At 42.3% G+C, this 24,976-nt stretch overlaps 4 protein-coding genes and 2 non-coding genes across 15 annotated transcripts in view; 4 read left to right on the plus strand and 2 right to left on the minus strand.

The window, feature by feature from the left end:
* The window catches only part of LOC146691204 (uncharacterized), a 46,234-nt gene extending 37,219 nt beyond the window's left edge, over positions 1-9,015 (plus strand). For 8 of the 10 annotated variants that reach the window (XM_085434494.1, XM_085434497.1, XM_085434496.1 and 5 more), the window contains 6 exons: positions 285-455; positions 2,673-2,765; positions 2,996-3,088; positions 3,261-3,353; positions 3,457-3,601; positions 5,181-9,015. In XM_085434494.1, coding sequence (XP_085290620.1) covers positions 285-455; positions 2,673-2,765; positions 2,996-3,088; positions 3,261-3,353; positions 3,457-3,601; positions 5,181-8,368 — 3,783 coding nt within the window. In that variant the 3' untranslated portion in view covers positions 8,369-9,015. The remainder of the gene's footprint in view (positions 1-284; positions 456-2,672; positions 2,766-2,995; positions 3,089-3,260; positions 3,354-3,456; positions 3,602-5,180) is intronic. The other 2 variants (XM_085434500.1, XM_085434501.1) reach the window with 1 other exon arrangement.
* LOC146691205 (leucine-rich repeat flightless-interacting protein 2-like) lies at positions 9,010-11,621 on the plus strand. Its single transcript, XM_085434507.1, has 6 exons — positions 9,010-9,280; positions 9,426-9,475; positions 9,588-9,702; positions 9,796-9,875; positions 10,426-10,530; positions 10,631-11,621. Exons 1-6 carry the CDS (start codon positions 9,010-9,012, stop codon positions 10,736-10,738), a joined length of 729 nt encoding a protein of 242 aa, XP_085290633.1. The 3' UTR covers positions 10,739-11,621.
* Positions 10,949-16,304, minus strand: tyw5 (tRNA-yW synthesizing protein 5). Its single transcript, XM_085434505.1, has 8 exons — positions 15,984-16,304; positions 14,549-14,703; positions 14,295-14,364; positions 14,176-14,220; positions 13,935-14,072; positions 13,751-13,838; positions 13,323-13,439; positions 10,949-13,248 (listed from the first exon to the last, which is right to left on the minus strand). The coding sequence occupies exons 1-8, from the start codon at positions 16,062-16,064 to the stop codon at positions 12,941-12,943; spliced, it is 1,002 nt and encodes a 333-aa protein (XP_085290631.1). The 5' UTR covers positions 16,065-16,304; the 3' UTR covers positions 10,949-12,940.
* A 141-nt stretch (positions 16,305-16,445) lies between these two features.
* Positions 16,446-23,597, plus strand: maip1 (matrix AAA peptidase interacting protein 1). Its single transcript, XM_085434506.1, has 5 exons — positions 16,446-17,160; positions 17,248-17,319; positions 19,803-19,929; positions 22,508-22,655; positions 22,739-23,597. Exons 1-5 carry the CDS (start codon positions 16,792-16,794, stop codon positions 22,815-22,817), a joined length of 795 nt encoding a protein of 264 aa, XP_085290632.1. The 5' UTR covers positions 16,446-16,791; the 3' UTR covers positions 22,818-23,597.
* Positions 23,598-24,253: 656 nt separating this feature from the next.
* On the minus strand, positions 24,254-24,327 carry trnai-aau (transfer RNA isoleucine (anticodon AAU)). The gene has a single exon. It is a non-coding gene; the product is annotated as a tRNA-Ile (tRNA).
* A 108-nt stretch (positions 24,328-24,435) lies between these two features.
* Positions 24,436-24,509, plus strand: trnai-aau (transfer RNA isoleucine (anticodon AAU)). The gene has a single exon. It is a non-coding gene; the product is annotated as a tRNA-Ile (tRNA).
* The last annotated feature ends 467 nt before the right edge of the window (positions 24,510-24,976 follow it).

The following is a 24,976-nucleotide window of genomic DNA, read 5'->3' on the forward strand; positions in this document are numbered from 1 at the left end:
GTGCTTAATTTCATTTTCACTTACAGAAAGTACATAATTCAGACTTTAATCTAAATTCATTAGTGCAGTTTTATTAACACAGTGCTGATTCATCAACCGCAATCTCATGGAGTGTTACATAGTAAAATAAAAATACTGTATATATAATGGTGCTAGCTGAACAGCACATGGCGACGGTGGTGAAGAAGAACCAGGTTCAGGGTGTGCCAGCCACCTGCTGTTACCGGTTGGAGGGTGATGAGCTAGCAACTGTGATAATCCTCTATCCTTTGTCAATGCATCAGGATGCACTAGCAGAAGTGGAGGAGAAGTATCGTAAGGCCATGGTGTCGAACGCTCAGCTGGACAATGAGAAAAACAACCTGATGTACCAGGTGGACACGCTCAAAGACTCACTCATGGAGCTGGAGGAGCTGCTAACTGAGTCACGCCGAGAGCACGAGGAGAAAGTCAAGGTACGACAGACTGTCTTTAAAACTGCCATTAATATAAAGTGAAGAAGCACAATATGTCATTTTTTATGTTGGATCATAAAAAATTATTTATTCTGTACATTAGCGTGTCTTGGCTCATGTGTCAAAGCCAATAAATTCTGTTTAGAGTATCAGCTGGCCCCACAACTTCATAGCCATCTTTACTGAAGAGCTCTTTAGTCTGCAGAGAACTACAACATCACAAAATTAAGGATGTCATGGAACAGCTGAAAATCTAGAACCAAAGCCTGCCGCAGTTTGAATGTTTTAGTTTCCCCAAAGCAGACATGTCTAAAAATAGACACGCAGAGAATCACTGCAAAAAAAGTAGACTGCATATCCAAAAAATATCTACATAGCTTCCACGTCTGGAAAGTGAATCAGTGCAAATCCCAAGTACAGGCACAGGGGCAATGTTCCCTCTAATTTTTCATGTGTCTGAGCGAACGCACAAACTCCCTGAGCAGTCCCTTGGACCACTGTGAGCAACAGCAGACGTGTGCACTGTGGTCACGCCAGCATCGAATTCATCCCAGTTACATGGCTTATTAAAATAATCAAATTACAGCAGTTATTTTTATGTTAGACTACTTTTAATTAACTGCTTTAGCCCACTTACAATGAAAATGAAAAAACAAATCTTGTTCATGACCTGTGTAGTTTGTTAACACTATTGGAAGTAAAAATAACTTGAACTCCAATTTTGAAAACACAACTTTTTTTTTTTTTTAATAAAGCTCTGACTTGTATAATGAGTATGAGTCTGTGGTCTGGGAGAGAGTCTGTAACTCTCTGTCTGCAAAATACAGTATATAATGACCAATGTTGGGCAATTAATTATATAGTTACTTCTTCAAAAAAGTAACTGAGTTTTGCAAACAATAAAGTTTTTTGCAGCTGTGTACCTAAAAATGCTGCCAGGGCGTTTTTTTTAAACAAACATTTCAAAATATTTACAGAACAATCAGCTGTTCTGCATCAAATTTGATGCCACACAAATTATTTGTGCCACTCCAAAAAATAATTTCTGTCCGCTATGAGATAAAGGAGAACAAAAGCCTGATACCTGCAGGCCTGACAACAGGAGATGTATCACTCCTGTAACACCTGTAACATTCAGCAGTCGCCCTAAACAACTAAACGCCAGGTTTTGATTGGTCGACATGGTACATTTTTCGACCAATAGGAAAGAGTGGGGTTTTTTGGTTTTGTTTTTGCTCACAAGCGGAGAGTGATTTTGAGCGTTTTCCTTATAAAATGCCGTTTTTACTGTTTCTTCCCGCAGTAAATATAAACAACAATAGTATTCAGGAAGAAAACCAAACATTGCATATTTTTTATCATAACTTTGGTTTTACGTGGCCTATCAACACAATTTAAAAACTGGTATAAAGTCCGCACTTTTTCCGTCAATTGTTCCGTCTGTCCTCCTCACATCTCCAAAGGTTGTACACGTTGTCATTAACGTGGCTTCACTCCTCATCAGCTGCTTTGCTAGCTAAAACACCGGTGTCGGCACATAAGGATGCTGTCATAGCCTGTCAACAACGTTGATTAACTGCGTATATACGAATGTGAATCATGTGATTGGCTAGGCTATGGGATAAGGTGGCATCGTTCTAATCCCATACTGAAGCAGCCAGTCGCTTACTAACACTGCCAAACAGAATTGTTAACAATTTACTTTAATTTCAATTCAGGTTAGATTTTTTTTTTTTTTTTTTTGTGCACAACGCAGATTTTTTTCTGCGCAGAGACCGTGCCAGCAGTGCGCAATTGCGCACGCGCGCAGCTTAGAGGGAACATTGCACAGGGGGACATCTTTTATCTAAAGTATCAAACAAGGCTCTGACATCCTAACTTCTAATAAGAAGCAGTACAAAGGTTTCTCCTGGACAACCCAGCATCTAACAAGCTTCATATAACCCTTATGCACCGAGTGTTTTAAAGAGGTTTGAAACAGAAGTGATGCTGTACAGTCAGACAAGGAAATCATAACTGAGCTTCATTGCTTTTTATTACACCAAAGCAGAGCTGATAAGGTTGCATTAGGACATATGAGACATGTGTATTGTCAGCTCATTAAATCAGTATTGGTATCCAATAAAGGTGTTGAAATTCCCAAAAGCAGCTGTGCTGTAATGTTTTTGTGCCCTCTGTCAGTTATTTGGCTGTTAAACTAAATCTTGCTCCCTACAGGAATACGAGCGAGAGAAGTATGCCCACAGCGTGCTTCAGTTCCAGTTCAATGAAATGAAAGAGACGCTAAAGCAAAGTGAAGCGCTCCTAAACGTGAGTACCCCCCATCACCCACTCACTATGAGTGTGAAGGGTTTTTGCAGATTTCCATATTTAAAAAAAAAAAAAAAAAAGTCTGTCCTGTACCTATACTCTCTGTCACACAGAGAGGCTGCATGTTGGGGTGCTTTTCACAGCTTTTCCTTCTTTTCCCGCACAGTTGATACCTGCTCTGCTTTACTTTCATTCTTTTACACCTTTGCTTTCCTTTCCCTGCTGTTTAGGAGATCCGTCAGCTGCGTTTGAAACAGGAGGGTTTTGTTAGAGAAATAACTGATCTGCAGGAGACTGTGGAGTGGAAGGATAAAAAAATTGGGGTATGGCCTATGAGCCAGCAGTTTTTCATTTAATCATATTCAGCTTACTGACATGAAATCAGTATCTTCTTTGCATCACCCTGAATGCCTGTTTTTACTTGTTTTCACTTCTTGCACACTTTTAACTTTGTTTTGCACTCTGCAACACTTTTGGGTGGGTGGCTCTGCTCAGGCCTTAGAGCGACAGAAAGAATACACAGATGCAATCCGAATTGAGCGCGATGAGCTCAGAGAAGAAGCTGTGAAGCTGAAAGATATTCTGAAGGTACTCAGTGTGTGGAGAAAAAAAAAAACACTGTAAGCTTTAGTTGTTTGGGAATTGCTGTTCTGGTGCTTTCCGATGCTAACAATTTATTCTACCTGTGCAGAAACATGGAATAGTGTTGGGACCTGATCTGAGCATCAATGGGGATGTTGACGTGGCAGAAGCTGATGAGTCCTCCAGTGTAGACCCTGCTTCCCAACCAGCTCAGGAGTCTCAGACGACCCCAGCAGAGGGGAACAGCATGCTCGGTAAAACCCACTGTGGAATTAAAAACTTCCTTCTTACTGCATGGCTCTGCGTACAACTGATGCAAGAGTCTCATTCCAAAACAGTAACGATGAAATAGAACATGTTTTTCTACTATTGGAGTCAGATCTGTCAGATTTTGGAGTGAACTCTTCAATTCCCAGCTTCATGCGTTATATATCACTTAGACTCTGATTTGCACTGATCTGTTAAGGATAAGCTTGGTGATCCTCTGTATTTTTCTGGTAAAAAGGAAAAACTAATTCACTAATCGAGCCTTCATCAGTTACTCACTGTCCAGAAGCGTTAGTCCTTAAAAAGGCTAAAACCATTAACCATAAATTTATATTTTTTTCTCTATAACATAAATTTCCATCGTTGTCCATGAACTATTTAAAACACATTCATGTACCACACAGTTGTGGCAGAGTGCATGCTCCGTCTGTGGACGCTATAAAAGATGTGCACTGGTTTGACTGGAGCAAATATGAGAAATTTTATTTTAAGGTTAAGTTTTTTTTTTAATCTTTCACTAAAAAGAGGCATACTTCTTCAGGATACTGGAGTGCTAAGTCATCAGCTAACACTAGAAACTTAGCACAAAACATCACACAGAGGCTTGCTGTTTAGTGCTAAGTTGAATATTAGATGAAGTACTAGAATTTCAGTTATAAAAACTAGAGCACGAGCTTACTTCTTAGATGGATTTTAAGACTCAGCAAGCCATATGAGTTTTATTTTTAGTGACCTGAATTAGCTGAGGTAAGCCCTAGCAGCTACAGCCGCACGTGTATGTGTCACTCTGTCGATGAGAGTGGCCACGCCCCTAATAATGCAAACTTTAAGCCTTAATCCGAGTTCACGTTAGTTAATTTAAGAAATTCAGCCTTCATTCAGTTGTTATAAAGGGATAAATTAGTACCAGTCTGTAAACACGTTTCTCTTCTTCTGCAAAGTTTTGCACATTATCGGCTAAAGCGAAGTCAGACTGTAGTGGGAGACAGGCTGACATATTACTGAGAAGCAACTAGAAACATAACGAGAATCACCTCTCTAAGCTTTTCCTTTAAAATATCATCCACTAACAGAGTTGCTTTTTCTATATCATCTTCCATTACTAATGCTTGGCTTTCATGTAACTCTTGCACCTCAGTCACTTTCACCAGAAACACATAAGTGTTGAATCACGACTAACTTTGCTAATGCGGCTGGTGTTGGTGTGTAAATCCTGATGCATCCTACAGTGAGAGGGTTGAATGGACTTCTTCTTAAAAGTCAACATCTGGTGTGTGTAGCGAAAATTCAGTTGGAGTATTCCCTTCTTCTTTTCTCTTACATACTCGGGATCAGCAGCCTTATTTTGATTTTCCTCCTGCCTTTCTTCTTCTGCTTCTTTTTTCTTCTTCTTGTGCTTCCTGGTCATCTTGGCGCTCTGCTTCTCTTTCTGGCCTTTGAATCAGCCAGGTGTTCTGCCTTACCTGGACTTCTGCTGATGCGCTTCCTGATGAAGTGTTGAAAGTCTTGTCTTAAGCCTACACTTTTTTGGCCTTCCATCACTGTATGCTCTTCATGATCTCCCAGGCAACACAGAGGAGACTGAGTTGAGAAGTAGCAGAGAAGAGGAAGAAGTGGGTCCAGAGCAGCAACAAGAAATGCACGAGAAAGCCAAAGAGAATCATATGAGCTCTGATCTTCTCTGTAATGCTGCTGATGTTTCCACACTGAAAACATCCAGTGAAGAACAGCCTCAAGAAGAACAAGAGACATGCTTACCTGCAGAGAAAAACAACATTGCAGAAAATGGTCTCAGTGAGGACTTAAATGCAGAAATCAGTGACTCTCCTGGTACAGAACCCAGTAGCTTTGAGCTGAAAGAGATTGTAACAAGTCCTGATGTTCCAGAAACAGAAATGTCTGAGGAGGTTAATTTAAAAGAGACGAGTAGTCTAAATGTAGTCGAGACAGATGCCAAAAGTGTTAGTGTTGACACCAGTGAGGTGCAAGACAGCAAACAGGAAGCTGTTGAGAAAAGTAGTTTAACAAGTACTGAATTATGTCCTCAACAAAAAGTTGCAGATGTTGCTCCAAAAGAAGATTTAACCGATGAATCCGTTCCAACTGCTTCCAACATTGAAGCTCAACCTGAGCCTGAAAATGCAGAAGAGGCAGAGAACGATGAGGCAGAGGAAGCGCCCAGTAAATCTCAGCCTCAGGGTACTCCTGCTTCAGGGAAAAAGAAGAAAAAGAAGAAGAGAGGCAAAAAGAAAGGAGGGGCTCAAGACGACAAGACCAAACAGAAAAATGAAACGGCGAATGAAAAGAAAAAAGACAAAGAACCAGCAGGAAGTAATGATGGATCTGCTGCAGAACTTACTGTTGATGGCTCTGTCACTCAAACCTTTAAGGAATCAAAGATGGATCCAGTCAAGGAAGAGCAGGACAAGCAAGAAACTGAGGAAGTCAATGCAGTGGAGCCGATCGAATCCAGTAAATGTAAAGAACAAACTGTTTCAAATGAGTGTCATGAAGAAGAAACTTTGGAAACAAACACAGTAGAAGAAGCAGAAATGGTAGTACCTGCTCAGGCCATTTGTGAAGCCCAAAAAGAAGTAACAGTGGATCATGTTAAGGATGAACAGAACCAGGGACAAACTTTAGAAACAAAGGCCACAGATACAGTAGAGGCAGAGGAACCTACTCAAAGTTTGTCTCATGCAGAAATTCTCGTGGAAACTGAAACAGACTCCAAAATTGATGATGAAGACACCAAACAAACTTTAGAAACCAACAAGATAGAAGAAATGGAAGAAGTATCACCTTCTGAAAACCCTTGTCAAACAGAAACGCTCAGCAAAGTAATAGTGGATGATGTTACAGAGGAACAGAATGAGGAACAAACTTTGGAAATAGAGACTGACAGGGCAGTAGAGACAGAAGAACCCACTGAAAGTTCTTCTCATTTGGAAGCCATCAAGGAATCATTAGAAACAGATTCCAAAGAGGGTGATCAAGAGGAGAAACCAATTTTGGAAGTAGAGACATTAGAAGAAGTGGAATCTGTGACCTGTATTGAAGACAGTGAAACTCCCAGTGAAACAATAGCAAATCACGTTACAGAAGAACAGAATGATGAAGAAACTTTGGAAACAGAGACTGTAGAATCAGTAGAGGCACTGAAAAGTGTTGAAACTCTTGAAGAATCCAGAACAGATTCTGAAAAAGATGAACAAGACCACAAGCAAACTTTTGAAACAGAGAAAGTACCGGAAATGGAAACAGCAGCAAATCCTGACACAGAGGCCAACATCTGTACAGCCGAACTCAACTCCAACAGTGCAGAAGGCACTGATGGCCTTGACAAAGAGTGTACGTCCAGTGTAGATGATCCTGAAAGGGTCGGTATCTCAACTGATGGTGATGCCATCCATACTGATCAAACAGAAGAGAAAGTAGAGGCTGCTGATGACAGGAAATCTGACAGCACGTCTAACAACACTGAAAACAGCCATGAAACGAGCAGCAACACTGAAGGAGAATCACACGTTGCAACCAATTGTGACGTTGCTGCCAATGACTCAGAGTCTGCTTCTGAGAGTAAAGACGACACATTCATCCTGCCACCGTCTGCTGATGACTCCCCTATTGGTTCATCTGACATGGAGCCATCCGAAGTTATAAACTCGGGTACAGATGACCCTCCCACTGACGTTACCAGCGAGGTTCCTGAGGAGTCCACTGATGGGGAGCCAAGAGCAGAGACTGAACAAGAATGTCCTCCTGCCATTGTCACATCTCCACGTCAGGATGGTGATAATTCAGAAAACAAAAATCTGGAAGAACCCAAAGATTTAGTTAATCCAGATGAAAAAAGCAACAGTTGTGATGGTGCATCATCAACAGAAAGCCCTGAAGCCTTAAGCACTGAGACTGCAGTGCAGGACGAAGAACTAAAGGTCAGTGCTGCTGTCGTGTTAGATACACCACAGGCTCCAAAAGAAGCTACTGAGACTGGTTCTTCAGCTGATCTGGAATCGGCTGTCGTGGAAGATCCCCAACATAAAAACGATCAACATGAGGAAGCGTCATCCTTGTCAACTGAGCAACCGCATGAATCCAACAAAGACCAATCTGAAAATAATAATCAGTTGGAGAGTGAAGGGGAAGAGGATGAGGAAGATGAAGGGCAGTCTTTTGATTTTGATGACATGGATATCGAAGCAGCTGAAGAATCGACTCGTTCCCAAAATCCAGAGCAGGAAGAAGTTGATGAGGGAGTTGAATTAACAGCAGATGAAACCAACGATGGGCTGTGCCAAAGTAATGCCGAGTCAAATGAAAACAAGCCAGCTGAAGGCAATGATGGAGGCAACCAGGCAGATAAAGACCCAGATATGGTGCCTCAAGAAGACCAGAACTCTGTGGCTCATGAGGAAGCTACCTCAGAAAAGGTGGAAAATGTGTGTGAAGAAGAGAAAAACACACATAAAGAAGAAGCCAGTGAAGAAGACCAGCCAGGCAAAGCTTCAGAGGAAGTCTCGAGCGCTGGAGCGCTGGGAGCTGTTGCAGAGAACATTAACCAGACTGTGTCTTCATCAGTAGAGGCAGGGATAGATGTGGTCAAGAATGCATTGCAGGGTGAAGATGCGAATTTACCAAATAGTGCAGACCAAGTGGGCAGCAATAAAGGGGCAGCACAGTCAGGGAAGGAGTCAAAGAAGGGTGGAAAGAAAGGCAAAGGAAAGGGCAAAGAGGAATGTAAGATGTCGTAGTCTACAGATGTGCTTAAAATGCCTTTACTATTATTTTACTGATGTTTAGAAAGCGGTTTAAACCTCAAAGCACTTTGATTCTTTCCAAATAAATATTGATGTAAGTTTGTATATTTTCTTAATCTCTTTTCATTGAGCTCATTTGTGCAAACAAAACAATTTGTGGAAAGATGAAATTCTAAACTGTAAGGTAACTGTAGGTTTATACACATGGGCCATGATGCACTTGATATAACAGGTAACATTTCTTCAGATATTGATGCACATTTATTTTGCTGCTTGTACCATGTCACACATCTCTGATTATATTGCTCTCCAACGGTTCTGCTACAGCATCATTGCATCTCGGTGCAATTTCCGTCATCTACTTATGTCATGAGTCCACAACAAAAATAAATATTAATGGGTAATTGTTATTAAGACTTAAGCTAACAAGCTCGAATATGTTCTGTCCATGTCAGTGTTTAAATGAGTTTAAAGCCATTTTTGCTTTCACAAACTCTGCACAGAACATGTATGTTAGTGTCCGTTTCTTTTTTTTTTTTTTTTTTTTTTTGCACTAAATGGAAAACAACTTTGAAATGCTAATAAACACCCTGCTGTTACCTGTTTGAAATGTTGCTCTAAATAAATGTTTTTTAATGAGATTATTTTTAATTAGATATGTTCATTCTTCACATTTACACCTAAATATCATTTTTCTAGCTCATTGTGTGTTGTCATGCAGTGTGACTATAGTCCAGGAAGCTGTGTGCTGTTGCACTGACCCCTCCTCTCCACAGTTTGTGCATGCTAACACCCCCCTCCCATCCCTCACACACCACTCCATCACGCCCTCATTGGATGCCTGCTCTGTTGCATGCATCAACCCCAGCCCCCTCCCTATCATCTCTCCGGGTCCTCCCACCCCTGGTATGTGATCTTATTTTCCTTTTTAAGATGGAACAAAGTCGTTGTAATTATTAAACAGTTGCAAATATGCTGCGATTCTTTTTTTTATTTTTTATTTTTTTTATTTATTTATTTTTTTTACCTAAAACATGTGCTTTAATTTCAGAGATTCGCCTGAGGAAACTGGTGGATGAGCGTGAGAAAATGATAGAGCAGGTGAACAGGTTTATATTTCTATAAGTCTGTCTGGCACATCTGTATGAATCTTACTTCTCCAGTTGCACCAGCGCCTCCGGTGTCTTGTTTTAAATTCGTTTGTTTTGTACAGGTAAAGAAACTAAAAGCCCAGTTGGAACAGAAAACTCAGAAGAACGGCACAGACACCAGCCCAGACGCTGAAATTATTGAAAATGGAAACGATCCAAACATAATGGAATTACAGAGTAAGTCAAATAAATCAGAAACAGCCTGCTAGTTTTTAAGTTCGTGTCTGTGATTTAAAAAAAAAAATTAATCTCTTTTTAAATTCCTTCTAGGGGACTCCAACAGGCAGATCAGCGAGTTGAAGTTCAAACTCGTGAAGGCAGAGCAGGAAGCGACGGCATTAGAACAAAATGTAAGCAGATAAAAATTATTAAATATACTGTGTGTGTTTTATTTTGAAATTTCAGCCACTGCTAATCAGCTAGCTCATTTCTCTCTCCCTGCATGCAGGGAAGGTCTGTGTTTAAAGGCCCCCAGTGTCAGATGGCTCTTTGTGATTCTTTGGTTCTCTGGTCAGACCCCAACTCCTTATTCTGCTCTCCATCTACATGTAGCATTGGATTAACAAATTCTCCACCTGTATTTGGGGTTCCTGATGGGGAGCTGAAGCTCACCATCTGCAGTTTAAAACTCACTGGAGAGGGAGCTGAACCAGTAAAACAATGAACTAACCAGTCTGACAAACACAAGATGAAATGAGCTGGGGCTTCTGCTTAGCACTAGCTGGATCTTGAAAGTAAAAGTTGAAAACATTTCAGACTTAATCTCTCAAACATATTTTAATTGGCTTTTCAAGTATGGAGTGTCAAAGTTTTTAAATTTTCAAAATAAAATGCTTGCTTTTAGCACCTTTAAAGACTTAAATGCTGAGCTTTAAATCATGGATTTTCTTTGTTGTGCAGGTGACCAGACTCGAGGGTCAGGTGACGCGCTACAAGTCTGCTGCCGAGAACGCTGAAAAAATTGAGGACGACCTGAAGGCCGAGAAACGGAAACTCCAGAGAGAGGTAGAGTATCGTTTTCTCACCCCAGAATTACAAGCTGGATAATCTAAGAGGCTCTAATTCAAAGATAATCTGTTCTCTTTCCTCCTGTTCAATCCAACAGCTGCGATCGGCACTGGACAAGATTGAGGAGCTCGAGTCCAACAACAGCCACCTTTCTAAAAGACTGGAGAAGATGAAGTCCAGCCGCGGCATGGCGCAGACTCCATAGCACCAACTGCAAGCAGCAGCTTCATCGTGATTTTAACCAAAAACTGGCTTAAAAAGGGAATCATCCAGTTTTCTGGGTTTCTCTTTCAGCTGCCTAATAGCAACTTTAATAAAACACAAAAAAATCACAGTTATCCACAGAATAGAGAACACCAACAAGCCATGTGCCATTTCTTTGTTTTCTTTCCGATGAGTGTTTTTCGTAGCATCGTGCACACACCCAGAAAGTACATGAAGGAACTGAGGGGTGCGCCCGTTCGTGTACTTTCATTGTGACTGTGGTTGAACCAGAACCGGGCCCACAAAATGTTGCGCTTCCTCCCCCAACTCTCTGCTGCTCTTCACCGAGACGTTTCTTCTAAGTCAAACTGAGGGAAGAGACATTCAGGACGGTGCACGGCGCCGTTAGCGACGGCTCAGACTGTTACCTTCAGCTTCGTGTTGTTTTTTTTTTTTTCTTTTTGCATCCAAAGCCAAACTAGTTTTAAAATTGGGTTAAAGTCTGGGTGTTTGTCAACTATGCAAGATGGTTTTTGTAGCACCTCAAACATGATCTGATCATTCAGAACATTTTTGGAGTTTTTCACGTAGCCAGCAGTTTACTGAAAGTTTTTGCCCACAGCGTGTATCCGTCTCCTTCTGGGAAACAGTCGTATCTCGGAGCTTTTTCCTGCTTCACGTAGTCGGTCACTGGTTGGCTCTTGTGCACTCACGTAAAGGCTGAGACTTACTGACGAAATGTGACGACAGGGACTCACAAAGCGGTGTTAGCAGGAGATACAGAGCACACTGGGGAGATGCTGCTTCACTGTTTACAGAGCTTTAAACTGTTTGTAAGGAAGCAAAGGACTGTAACCTTCGTGCAATAAAAAATTTAAACTGAACCATTTGCTGTTTTTCTATTTAGATGTGCTTTTAATGCACTGGTAGCATGTTTGCGATCATCGTCATGCTGAAAAATGAAGCTGTTGTCGATCACAGGCTTGCCAGATGGTACTGAACGTCGCATCAAAATCTGACTGTACTTTTCCTTGTTAAGTCCATCAGTTTTGACATCTCCAACACCACTGACTGAAATTCAGCTTCACACCATAACAGAGTGTTTTATATTCCTTCAGAATGGCTTCTTACATCGACCTGTCCACTGAGAGCATTTCTGACCAGGCTTCAGTGGAAACTAGACTTTCAGCTGATGCATTTCTCACGTCCTGTGTCAGGTGTTTGCTGGAATTGTTTCTGTTTCTTAAAAACATGCTTTTCAGATACTGTTCATCTGCTACATATAGGTCTTTAGGCCTGCCACTTCTTTTGTCAAGTTTCTTCAAATTTTTCTGTTAACCTGTTGTCTTTGGCATCTTTTCTGACAGGCTGCGAGTAAAAGAATACCTAAAGATAAAATACAACTTGCCGTTGGCACATTACCAGTTAATTTCTTTAGCTAGGTGCCTAGCATTAATTGTCCTAAATAACAAATAAGTCAAAAAATACTGGCCAACACTAGTTCTACCCCTCAGCCTCATAGGAGATTAATACATCACCTTTTTTCTAAAGTTATGATTTTCAGAAAAACCTTGAGGTTAAGGTCACTTAGATTCGGACTTGTCTGAGATTTTTAGTAGCTGCACCTATGGTGTCACTTTGAAGTTCGTACGTCATTTGGTTCTCACATTATCGCATTCGCAAACTTGGGTGTCTGCTCGTCTGCCCGGCAGGTTGACAACAATACCTCATCAGCCTTTTACAGCCAAAGGGTAATAATGGAAATGGTCAGGCAGTAGGACTGGACTGAAAATGAGTGAAAGAGCAGCCAAGCAAAACTCTTAGACAGACCTTTAGAGAGCTGGAGGACCATTGTTCACACCCACTTTAAAAATTTACAAGAAAGTCTGACTGCTTAGAAGCAAAATATAAGAGTCTGCTCAAGACTTTTGCACAGTATTTTATCTCTCTTCATGTATCACCACAAACATGGTCAAGCTGTCAATTGCCATTCAGAAGTGGCCACACCCCTTTCCATTCAGTCTTTAAGCTTTATTAAAGGAATAAACAGGTGAGCTGCATCCATGTTTCCTCTGTGGACTGTCTCATTTTTCAGCTCCACTTTCAATTTTTTGTACACAACACACAGTCAAACTATCAACAGTCGACCTCCCCGCTGAGCAAAGCAGTGCTGCTTTACTGGATACTTCACATGTCTCAGAACTCATCCAGGTTTAGTAAATGGACTGCTGGGTAATGTAGAGTTCTGCTCCGCGTCTATTTTCCCGTCGCAGTACGTCCTCTTCTGAATGCGCTGAATCATGCGCCGCCCGTAGAAGTCCCGATACTCTGCTGGCAGTTCATCCAGAGTGTGAAGCGCCCTCTCCAGGGCCTGAAGCGCTCGCATTGCAGCCACGGGGTCTTTGTTACCGTACGGATCCTTCTTGTCGTAGCTGTCTGCAGGTAGATGGCGCCAGAAGATATTAACGCCCACTCCAAACTGCAGAGCGAGCGTGTTGTGAAACCACAGAGCTGTGGAAAACAGGGACGCTGGGTTCAGTCGTGTTTCATGTTTGGCTGTAGGAGGAATGAAGCACTCCACCTACCGGGGATGAAAAGCAGATCTCCGGGCTCCAGCACGCACTCGTATCTCTTTGCTCTCACAAACTTAGGAAACCGCTTCAGATCGGGGGCGTCAATGTCCAAAACCTCTGACTTATCGCCTAATGGGAAACAATGAGAAACACGCTGCTAACCAAGCTCATGCCTGTTGGTGGATAACTTTAACCTGCGTCTTCAAAAACCAACATTTAGCAACCTGAATGCTAAACCAGTAGGTACTTGTTCTTCTAATGTGTTCGAGAAGATCCTGCAGATATCTCCCAAAACAGGCAACTCATGGCAGAATCATCTGCAAAACCTCTTCATGTGATTTTGGTGCCAACTGTCCCTTTACTAAGAGTGGACACAGTACATGTGATACTTTTTCAGCATTAAACCTAACAGGAAGTCCTGTTTTTTTACAGCCACTAACCTGACAGGTAGAGGTGCAAAGCATCCTGGGGGCTGTAGAGGACCACTCTCTTTGTTCCGGTCACCTGAGCCAGCAGGTTGTCCATCACCTAAAGAAACCAAAGTGCAAAAAACCAAGAAGAAGGGACCGTGCATGTTTAGAAAAATACACCGACAGTCCTGCAACAGCTAACTCTGAAACTCACATCGTAGTGCGTCCACAGCTGCAGACCACAGGAGCTGATGCGGAACACGCTGGAGAAGAACTGCTCAGGTTCAAAGAAGTCAGGTGTGTGAAAGTCCTCCGCCAAGCCCGGGAACTGTTTGCTGAGCTCAGCCGGTTCCTGCAGGAGAGAAGAGAAAGCTCCTGTAGTTACGACTTGCAATGTACACCCCAAAAAAGTCATCAGGCTCCATTCTTTGTGAGATTGAAAGTCTTCTTTGTACCTTTCGGACGTCCTCCCCAAGCGAACGAAGGTAGTAGCTCTCATCCTGAAACCAAACCCAGCAGTTTCTCATTAAAAGAATACATTTGTGTATTTTATTACGTGCTCTCTGATCCTCACCTCACACAGGAAGAAGTCAGAGTGTTTCTTCTCTGATGCTCTTCTCACAAATTCATTAAATGGCAGAGTCCTGTCAACGTGGAGCACATGACAAGTGTGGAGATTTATTGCTGTCTGTGTGTTTACATCTATCACTGTGAGGACGTATTGGCTCTTTGTAGCTTTAAAGAGCTGTGTGACACTCAGAGCTGGTTTAATAAAATGCTCTATTCTTAAAAAGCAATACAAACTTGTGTGTGTGCACGTCAGCTTACTTGTAGGCAAAGTTCTTGTGAAGGAAATCCATCTGGGGCACCGTGGACACATGAATCTTTACCTCCTTGTCTCCTCCTTTTTCTCCAAGATAGTCAACTGTCCACTTCTCCAGACAGGGACCCAGAGACACGCCTCTGAGAACAGCCGGTTGACGCTGCAGGGATAACAAACCCGAAGAAACACTTCACTCCAGTCTTTATTACTGATTTCAAATTAACGTGCCTACGATCCAAAAGTTAAGCAATTTACTTGACCCCCACTGGACAATTGAAGATAACACAGTCCAATAGCAATAAAAACTTTTTCTCTGTACCAACATGATGATCCTTTAAAGAGCTAATTGATAAAAACCGGCATATGTCAGCATGGTGTGCAGTGTGTCCTTAAAAAAATGGACAAGTGGAGGACAAAAGAAGAAGCAGTTTCAGCGGCAGTTGCAGTATACAGTGTGTTAGGTGGATGAGTTGTACAGGGAGATGGTCACAGGCAGGAATGATTTCCTGTGTCGTTCAGTGGTGCTTTTGGACTAGACTGAAACTTCATCCAAAGAAGAGCTTTGGATGTCCTTCAAGAAACCTGGAGAACTATTTCTGAAGACTACTTAAAGAAAGCTGCCAAAGAGAGTTCAGGCTGTATTTCGGAATAAAGGTGGTCAGAAAAATGTTGAATTTAAAGTTTGTTAGAATTATACAAACTCCGTTTTTGCCTTATAAAATGTGTTTTATACACATTTGAATACACATACACATGTGTGTATTTGAATAAATTGCTGCCCCTATTTGCCATGTTCTGGGCAAAATACAAAGAAATCAGGGATGGCTGAGACACTGCACAACACTGCGTGCATAAAAACTTCCCTGATAGCAGTGAAGTATTAGTAACAAAGTCCAAGTTGATTGTTATTACTGTGAAAGTTTTTCAGTTGTCTTGCATTGTGTCTGGAAAAGCTTCACACTTTTTCACAACCAAATTAAACCTCAGCCTAAACAATTTGTTAGCTTGAATGCTGAAGATCAGCTCTTTGATTTTAGGAGGGAGAGGAAGTGAAATATACTTTCTCAGCCCTCACATCCCTTCAGAATAAACGTCCGTTTACCTAGATTAGGATATAAATCATTCAAATTATCTCTAGCTGCGGCATTAAAGCAAACTACACGTAAATGAATCGATAATAATGATCCAATACATAATTCATGTGATTCTCCATAAGGAGCACTTTCAGTATTTAAGAAAATTTTGATGTTAAAACTTGGGTATTTTTTACTTTTATAGTGTATTTTCTGTGGCAATAAGAAGTGGCTGGATTCTTTTTATAGAGCAAGCTGTAGTGGGGAATTAAATATGTACGAGCGAGTGTGATGGTGCTCATGTGAACTGCTGCTGTCTCTTTTTCCTGCGGCCCTGCCCTCGTGCAGTGAAGCACATCCGTCTCACCTGTGGATAAATGTTCCTCAGAAACACCTCCCTGTCTACTGCTGCGAAGACCGGCACAGGTATTTTCTCCTGGAGCTCCATTTAACATGATTTGACGTAGAAAGTCTTCAGTCAGTGATTGTAAACACTCACACTGGGTGTTACGTTATCAAAGTTCCCCATAGAAACGAAAAATAACTGTAAAAGTTGGCTTTAAAAGAAAAGCGGAATAAACTTTAAATTATTCGTAACTGCTAGGCTTATTTTAATGATATTTAAAAAACTGCGTCACTGTGTGTTTTATGAATATCTGTTTGCAGGTTTTTAATGTGTGACGTGTTTCTAACCGGAAGATAAAAGAGGATGGACAAGAAAGCTTCGCCCAGAGCAGATATGGGGAAAGACCGTCCACTTCCTGTTAATTCCATTGTACATAAACTAGCTGTGGGTCAGCAGGAGGAGCAGCAGAGGACGCACTCAGGCTGGTCCTTAATATAAATGATCATAAAACAAAAAAGCCCATGTTTGTTTGTTTGTTTATTTTCACAAATAGAGCATCAATAGTGTGTCTCACCTAGATAAAAATGACGCTTATGTCCGTTAGCTTTTCTTACGGGAAGCCGATTTGCTCACAAAACGCTAGCATTTTGCTAATGCGTGCTGATTGGTCGGTTATTCCTCAGTAGTTCCAGTTTCCAAGCGATAACTAAATATTGGAAAGGTCGGTAAGCCAAAGGAAAACGTTTACCCCGTTAAACTGACAATGTTGGCTACAAACGTTAGATGCCTATCTAGCGAGCGCCCCCTATGAAGTCCCGAAGTTCAAAGAATGGCAGTTCTTCACTTTATCAGACGCTCTCTGGCTTCAGCAAACCTACGGAAAAAGATGGCGCTGCCCATGTTAAGAGGTTGTTTCAGGTTGCAGTCAACATTTAGCTTCAATCGCCTGTTTTTAAAAGAGCGACTCGTCCTGAACCGGCTCGGTAACAGGCGACTACCTCCCTGTTCTCCCGCCGCTGTCGCGGCAGCGGTCCGTCGCTATAGCTCGGACCAGGGAGAGCAGAAGCACCAGAAGGTGGTGGTGGTCGGCATCCCGAACCCCTTCATCTGGTTCCGCACCCGGATTTACTACTTCCTTATCAGGACGTACTTCGACAAAGAGTTCAGTATAGAGGAGTTCACGGAGGGGGCGAAGCAGGTGAGTGGAAGGCTGAGCTGCAGAGCCCAGATTTCCTCCGTGCTGTGTGTTAATGTGTTATTAATGATGGTGTGCTGTTTTCTGCAGGCCTTCTCTCATGTTTCCAGGCTGCTGTCACAGTGCCAGTTTGAAGCCTTAGAGGGCCTCGTAGCTAAAGATGTGAGTGCGCTAAATACACCCGCATCAGGCACAAATTCACTTGGTAACAGAGGAGAGGACCACAGGAAATGAGAGCATCGGTGGGCTGTTACAGAGCTTAAAGAAAATGTTGCTAAAGTAGCATAAACGTGCAAGAGCTTTAACGTTATAATTTGTTTAAAGTACCTGCAGTAAATTATGCAGAGTCGTTTAATGCACTAAAACAGGAGGAAGAACTGAAGATCGTCATTAGGAGTAACCAGGATTAGAAATGAGTACATCAGAGGGTCAGCTCAGGCTGGGCTGAGATGATTTGGACGTGTGCAGAGTAGGGCTGCCACGATTAGTCGACTAGTCACGATTACGTCGACTATCAAAATCGTCGACGACTGATTTAATAGTCGACGCGTCATTTGAAGCTTTGTAAGATCCCAAAAGCAGGAATAAGTAGCAGGATTTAAGAGTGTAATAACGGACTGAAACAGAAGATGGCAGCACTGCATGTACAAGGATGCCAGCTGCCGTTAAACCCCGAAGAAGAAGAAACTGTGTCCCAGAATTCATAGCGCGGCCCAGCGCAGTTGTCAACAATGGCGGCAGCTAGTTAGTTTTAATATTACTCTTATTATTCTTTCTGGGTCACAAAATAAACGTTTAACATATTTTCAGGCGAGAATGTAGCTGTGTAAACCTCAAATATCTGCTCAGTTTATCAAGACACCACATATTTTCAAAAGCGCTCCGACGTTTTCGGAGGCGTCTGTTACCCACTAGCTCGATAGCTAGCCGGGGGCCATGAGAGCACCGGACTCCCGGCAGATCGTTTTCAAACCCACCGCCCTACTCAGGTTAAACATATACAAGTCACTTAGATAACTTAAAAATGTTATTGTTTGGCTTTTTTCAGTATTTTATTTGTTCCTGAGTAAATCGGCTGAGTTTATTAAACTCCACCGAAACAATCTGCACATTTAATTAGAATTCAATTAACTATCATCTTGTCTTTATTTTTAGTTAGCACAGACCTTAAACACTTAAAGCTGTAAGCTAATGATAGTTATATAAGAGCAGATGCTGCTGGTGCAATAAGCTGTACTTTTACGTTCAATGGATGATGATCTGACTAGTCGACTATCAAAATAATCGTTTGTGGCAGCCCTAGTGCAGAGGAGGGACAGTGGATATACTGGGCAAAGGATGTTGAATAAAGAATTGTCATGGATGTAGTGAAGGAGGACAAGATGAGGGTTGGTGTGACAGAGGAGGATGCAGGATATGGGGTGAGGTGGATGCAGATCCATCTATTTGCTGTGGCAACACCGTTTCTGTTTACTGCACAGTGAACTTACCACATCAGACTGCCACAGCCGGTCTGAACCAGCTCTGAAGCTGGAGATGTCCACATTAATAAACCCTGTTAGGGGACTATTAATGTGTGGGAATGTGGAAGTGTCGTTGTTTAGCTCTGTGGGATAAAAAATTTGCCATATGACTTATTTTTATTTTGTTCTAACTGATAAACATTGGATGAAGCAGGGCTGGAAGGTAAAATGATCTCACAAAGGTTGGGCTGCGGCAGGCCCAGAGGACGGCAATTCAGGAAATTACCACAATCGCCAAGAGATCGTGGCTGTCACTGAAGTGTGAAGGGCTGCCAGTCACCCTGCAATCACCCAGGTCTGATTACACTGCAGGGTATCTTGTGATAAGAGGCCGGGGTAAACACAAAAGATGACGTGAGGTACTATTGGAAACATACCCGAGTTGTCAGCAACATCACCCTATCAAGTCCTATTAAACAAACAGAGACACTATGGAAAAGTTCACTCCTGTTTCCTCTCTGGACAAATCTGCTTAGTTGTTGTTTCACTGGTTGGTGAAGTTCTGTTAAAGAGTATCGTGCTGAGGGATTTTTGTTTTCTCTGACTGAGAAAACAAGGATAGTACACCTTCTCTGGGTGGTAAACAGTCGGTCACATGACCATAGGAGCATACCCTCCTCGAACATGACGACCTTCACGCTTTATTCATAACTGAGACCGTGAACTCATCTGGAAATTACTGCTGTCACAGAGCGAGGTAACTAATCGCTGTGCAGACTTATTTACAGTCAGACAAGCAGAGCAATCGCCCCCTACTGGCCATCAAAAGGAATGCAGGTTTAAGGCTTAGCATTGGCTTCATTTTATTACACCTGTCCATCTTTTAGACTGACTGCTAGTTTGTGTTTTGTGCTTCAGGTAGAGAGCAGAGTAGCAGAAGGTTTGACAGAATAGAGACGTATGAAGGACATCTGTGTCCTTCTAAGTGCTTCTAAAATACTGTAAGGTGATTTAGATAGATTTAAATCACCTTAAGAGACTCCAGAGTAAGACTAACTCCTCAGGTTCAGGGCTTTGCTACTAAATATGCAATAATCAAAACATCTGGCCTTGTTTTAAAAGATAAACTCAGGATTTTAAAGGCTTTTTATTTTGCTTGTTCTAAATTTCTCAACCATACAGCTGATTGGGAAGCTGGAGGAAAAGTGCAACCTGCTGCCTTCCGACTATAAGAAAGCACTGTCTGCAGAGCCCGATGAGATCATGTACACAACCCCCGGGGATGTGGGAATCTTCTACGATGACAACGGTAAGCATGAAGTGTCAGGATTACTGGCAGGGTAAGACTGTCTGAAAGGCCTTAAACCTGCTTGTGAGTTTCCTCTGAAGTCTGAGGACTCAGACTGTGCTACAGACATCCAACCACCCACAACACACCCCAAAGAAAGAAGCACTGAGAGGCCTTTTAAGGTTTTGATAAGTTGACTCCCCCTCGTGCTTCACAGTGGTTTGATCCAGTCCCAGATCACAGAGAGACAGACGCTGGAAAAGATGAGAAGCTCGGGTGTGGGGCGGGGGCTTCACGGTCACTTTGCTTCCTATTTTGGCGTCTTCTATTCAAGACATGTGGATGTCTTTTCTGACTTGCAGCAAGTCTGCAGACGTTAGTATAAATGTTTACGAGGCTGTGATGATGTCACAGTTGGCGTGTGCAGCTGCGAATGCTGCGATCATAAAGAAGGTTTAAAACTGGGGTGACGTGTTCCTTCCTTAAGATGAACATGCACCATGTTTGTTTTCTTTTTTCTTTTTTTTTTTCTTTTTTTTCTTTTTTTTTTTTCGCCTGTCCCATTTGGTTCTTTAGCCATCAGAGTTGTTGTCTGAAGACCAACAAGGATACCCAATGGATTTACTTTGCCAAATGGATCATCGTGGCATTGCCGTATTGGTCCATTTGGTCGATCTTTGTTTTTATTATTTATTATATTTTATTTTCAGATGTTACAGACGGGACAGACATGAGTGAGAGATAGGAAAGGGAGAAAGAAAGAGGAAGGAAAGGAAAAACAGAAGGGGAGAGGGACAGTGAGAAAGGGGGGGAGAAAAAAAATAAAAATCTCCTGGATCACCTGTTGAGAGAAGAATAGAAAACAAGCAAAAAAAGACAAAAAAAACCCAAAAACAAAGCAACATACTAAACACAACACCATCGCATTAATCTAGCTAAGTGTAAACAGCAGTAAATACTAAATATTCAATGTTGTTGTGCAGCACGCAGGACAGATGTGCTTCGAAGTAGCAGCCAAGAAAGGTGTAATTTGGGTCTACGAGCAGTGAACACCCGTGTGCATACCTGTGTGGATCAGCGCGCTTGTATTCCAAAGGTTTCTCCATGTAACGATCTGCTAGGGAGTGTGGGGGGGCCACAGCCCCGTCCTCCAGGGTGTGAAGCAGGTATGGAGGAGATCAAAACTCCAGACATCCAGAGGCCCCCAGAACACAAGAAACCATGGAAGACCAACAGAGGGGCAGCCGCGCCACTGTTCCAGTAAGAGCTGAGGAGAGTCCCAGATGAGGGTTCACTCAGCAGCCGCGGAGCAGAAGCCAGGGGGAGTTGCAGTGACGCGCCCGTGAGCTCCGCCGGCCGCCAGCTGTGCCTGAGTGACCGGGCCCCAGGCCGAGAGGCCGGGGGCACCCCACCCCCGAAGGGGCCCGAGCGAGCCCCAGGCTCCAGGCCCCGATAAGCGGCCGCCAAGGAGTGAGCCGGTGTGTACCTGGACGCCCACCCCCAGACACAAAGAACCACCAACGCACCAACACCTGAGGGAGTCCGCCACCGGCAGGGGAAGTGGTGGTAGGTGGAGATAGGCCTCCAAACCTTGGAGGGCCTGAGGTGTCCCCAGAGAGCCATGTTTGTTTTCACTGGTACAACAAAGCCTCAGATACTGTATTAGTCCACAGCTGAAAATAGTCCCCAGCAAACACTCTTGTTGTGGTTGTGGTGGACTGCTGAGTGCAGCAGTAGGAAGCTTTAAATACAGAAATAGATGTGTATACTTGTTATACACTATATCACCAGTACGTACGTTATAGTGAGCACTCACTCACCCATCCAAATCAGTCACTTCCATGTCCACGGGTGTATAAAATCAAGCACCTAGAATGGATTCGAGAGGGGGGAGCTCACGATCAATGATCTGAAATGGGTTTCATGGTCGAGCAGCTGTATTTGCTGTATTAGAGCAGGGGAGACTTGTTCTCTGGAGTGATGGATGACACTTCTTCTTCGACACCTACCGCTAAACTCAGACTCATCCATCGGATTGATGGAGGAGTTTGGGCCAGGTGACAGTACTTGTCTGACTGCATTGTACCAAGTGTAAAGTTTTGTGGAGGGGGGATTATGATGTGGGGCTGTTTTTTAGGAGATGACCTCAGCCTTTTAGTTCAAGTGAAATGAACTCTTATTGCTGCAGCATACCAAGATGTTTTTGTCAATTTTACGCTCCCAACTTTGTGGGAAGGCATAGGCATGGCTCCTCCTGTTCCAACATGACTGCGCACAAGTGCAAACAGCGAGGTCCATAAAGACATGGATGAGCGAGTTTGGTGTGGAAGAACTTGACTGGCCTGCACAGAGTCCTGACTTTGAGACTGTGAGCCAGGCCTTCCTGTCCAACAGCAGTATCTGAACTCACATATGTGCTTCTTGGAGAATGTCCAAGCCGTGGGCCAACATATTAAACCCTATTGATTAAGAATGGGATGTAACGCAAGTTCATATGTGTGTGAAGGCAGACAGTGAATATTTTTGGCAACATAGTGTATATGTGCAATGAGATTTACCTGTATAAATAAAGGTGGAAATGAACTGTTTACGTTTCCAGGTAGGAAGTTTGTCAGCATCCTGATGCGTTTCTGGTATCTAACGAGCGCACGCCTTCCCGAAGACTCCATGGAGGGAACTCGTATCTTCCAGATGGCCATTGGAGAAGGAGAACCAGAAACTAAGAGACTGCTTACTGCAATTTATGAGTGAGTATCTTTTTTTTTTATATTTCTGTACATTTTTCAGTTACTTGGAGTCATTCTGATCTTTCCTTTTACCTCTCTGACAGATTCCAGAGGGAGTTTACTAAAGGAGTTCCTCCAGACTGGACCATCACCAGGATAGAGCACTCCAAGCTTTTGGACTGAGGTGGTGTTGAAAGAAAAATAGTCACAGCTCAAGATTATCCACACAGGGGGGAGTGAGACACAGCTCCTCAATGAAAAGGACTAAGTTGGATTTTTCCACAATTTACTTAAGCAAAGACACAGGAGCCAATCACAGCCGCTCTACTAAATACCACCTTGGACTCCTGGTTTGTTTCCTCGCTCTTTCATCACGTAGAAATTAGAGTTTCAAGCCTGATTTGGCTTGTAACCCCTGCTCTCAAAAGTCGAACACTTTCAGGAAGAAAGTGTTATCTTCCAGTTAACAGTCATGTGATCCCAGATGGGTGGGGTCTTCAGACAGATTAACAGCGACCAGCTGATTTGAAATGAATACATTGTGATGGTGCTGATGCGATAAATGTCTCCCAGCTCAATCTGACCTAAGTCTGACGAAGTGACTGAAACCACTGAGATTTTTTTAATCTTTTTTCAGTCGTTGATCTGCTGCTGTGTATTCTCATCTTTAAAAGCTGAACGCATTATGAGATTAAACACTTCATGTGAAATCATTCCTTGAGAGAAAACACTCACTGTTTTTCAGAGAAGACCGACCGACATCTGCTTCTGTAACTGTGGAGCTGCGATCAGGATGTATGTGGCATTTTTTTTCGTTTTTTTTTTTTGTCTCTGATTTATTTCCTGACCCTTTGCCTTCAGGAGTTTTTGGAGTATGAACCTGCTGTACATGTGTCTCTGATGGTTAAGGCAGCTTCACAAAGCTGCAGCAGACTCGGTTTTATTAAAGATTTGAGGAATGAAGTGTATGCTGCTCCTGTGCAGTTTATGACGCGTTTGTTGGTATATATGATGACAGCATGTTTGTGGATGTTCTAGGTTTTTAAAAAATAAACAAAACTATTGGAGAGGGGTGGGTTTTTTTGGGGGTTTTTTTAAGGAAAGACTACATTTCCAAAATTACAAAACTGAAACCTTTTAAATAAGAAAAATCTAAAGTTTTTCTTAAAATTTGTGATTTCAATCGCAGAATTAGTAAAACATTTTATTTTTTTAGATTGTTTTCATATATTCGTTATTATGTATATAGATTTTAATTTAATTATTAACATATTTTAAATTTTTCTGCTTCAAAAGTATAGCCTAGCTGATACAGTCCACACAGGCCAAGGACACTGTCACTAAAGCAAGCAGGCAAGAATGATTTGTATTGCGCTCACTTTACAGAAAACAAACTAAAAACCCTGTATGAGCCACAGTGAATTTATAAACATTGTCTATACTTAGATTATTGTCGGCATCTATCAGAGCTTGTGTTTAAATTCTCTTGTTGTTTGCTTTCAGACAGAGGAGCTCTGAGAAACACTTTGTAGCACACATTGAATACTTTATATCTTTGGCTGCCTGATACACTCACGCGATGGTTTTAAACTTGATTATATACACCAATAAAAACCTACTGGCCCGTACGGGGATCGAACCCGCGACCTTGGCGTTATTAGCACCACGCTCTAACCAACTGAGCTAACCGGCCAGGTGTTAATATGTGCCCGGTCCCCGCACGCCGAGATTCTTACGTTGTCAGCAGGACTCCAACTTTTTCCTCTTGTCCGTGTCAACGGAGTCACTCATTAATATGCAGGGCCGGTTAGCTCAGTTGGTTAGAGCGTGGTGCTAATAACGCCAAGGTCGCGGGTTCGATCCCCGTACGGGCCAGTTTAAATTTATTGGGCAGTTTTGGTATGTGGATAAAAAAGAGAAGAAACAGACAATATTGCCATTCTGTCGCAAGATACACTGATCTACACCAAATTTGGACCCAATAGTGGTGTCAAATATTAGAATCATCATAACAAAGACTTAAATTCGAACAACTAAAGGCTGCTTTATAAGAATAGTCTCGGCAAAAACTAACTAATGCACATACATATCTTATACTTATTCTTCTATTATACTCTTATATTAAGACTTCTTAATTAGATGCGCAGTTAAAGCCATGCATGTGTGCATGCATATGGACATGGGAAGAGGCCTGAATTACACAATCACACAGAAACAGCCCAGTCAGGACATTATTGCTGTGAGGCAACAGTGCTTACCTCTGCGCCACCACCTTGAGAAAAATATCACAGACACACATATGCTTGTATTTTTTCTTTAAAAAGAAATTACTTTTGAATTTC

The sequence above is a fragment of the Copadichromis virginalis genome, linkage group LG16 (assembly GCF_057382275.1).
Source record: "Copadichromis virginalis isolate Kocher_CV1m ecotype Utaka linkage group LG16, C_Virginalis_male_GT1.1, whole genome shotgun sequence".
Taxonomy (NCBI): domain Eukaryota; kingdom Metazoa; phylum Chordata; class Actinopteri; order Cichliformes; family Cichlidae; genus Copadichromis; species Copadichromis virginalis.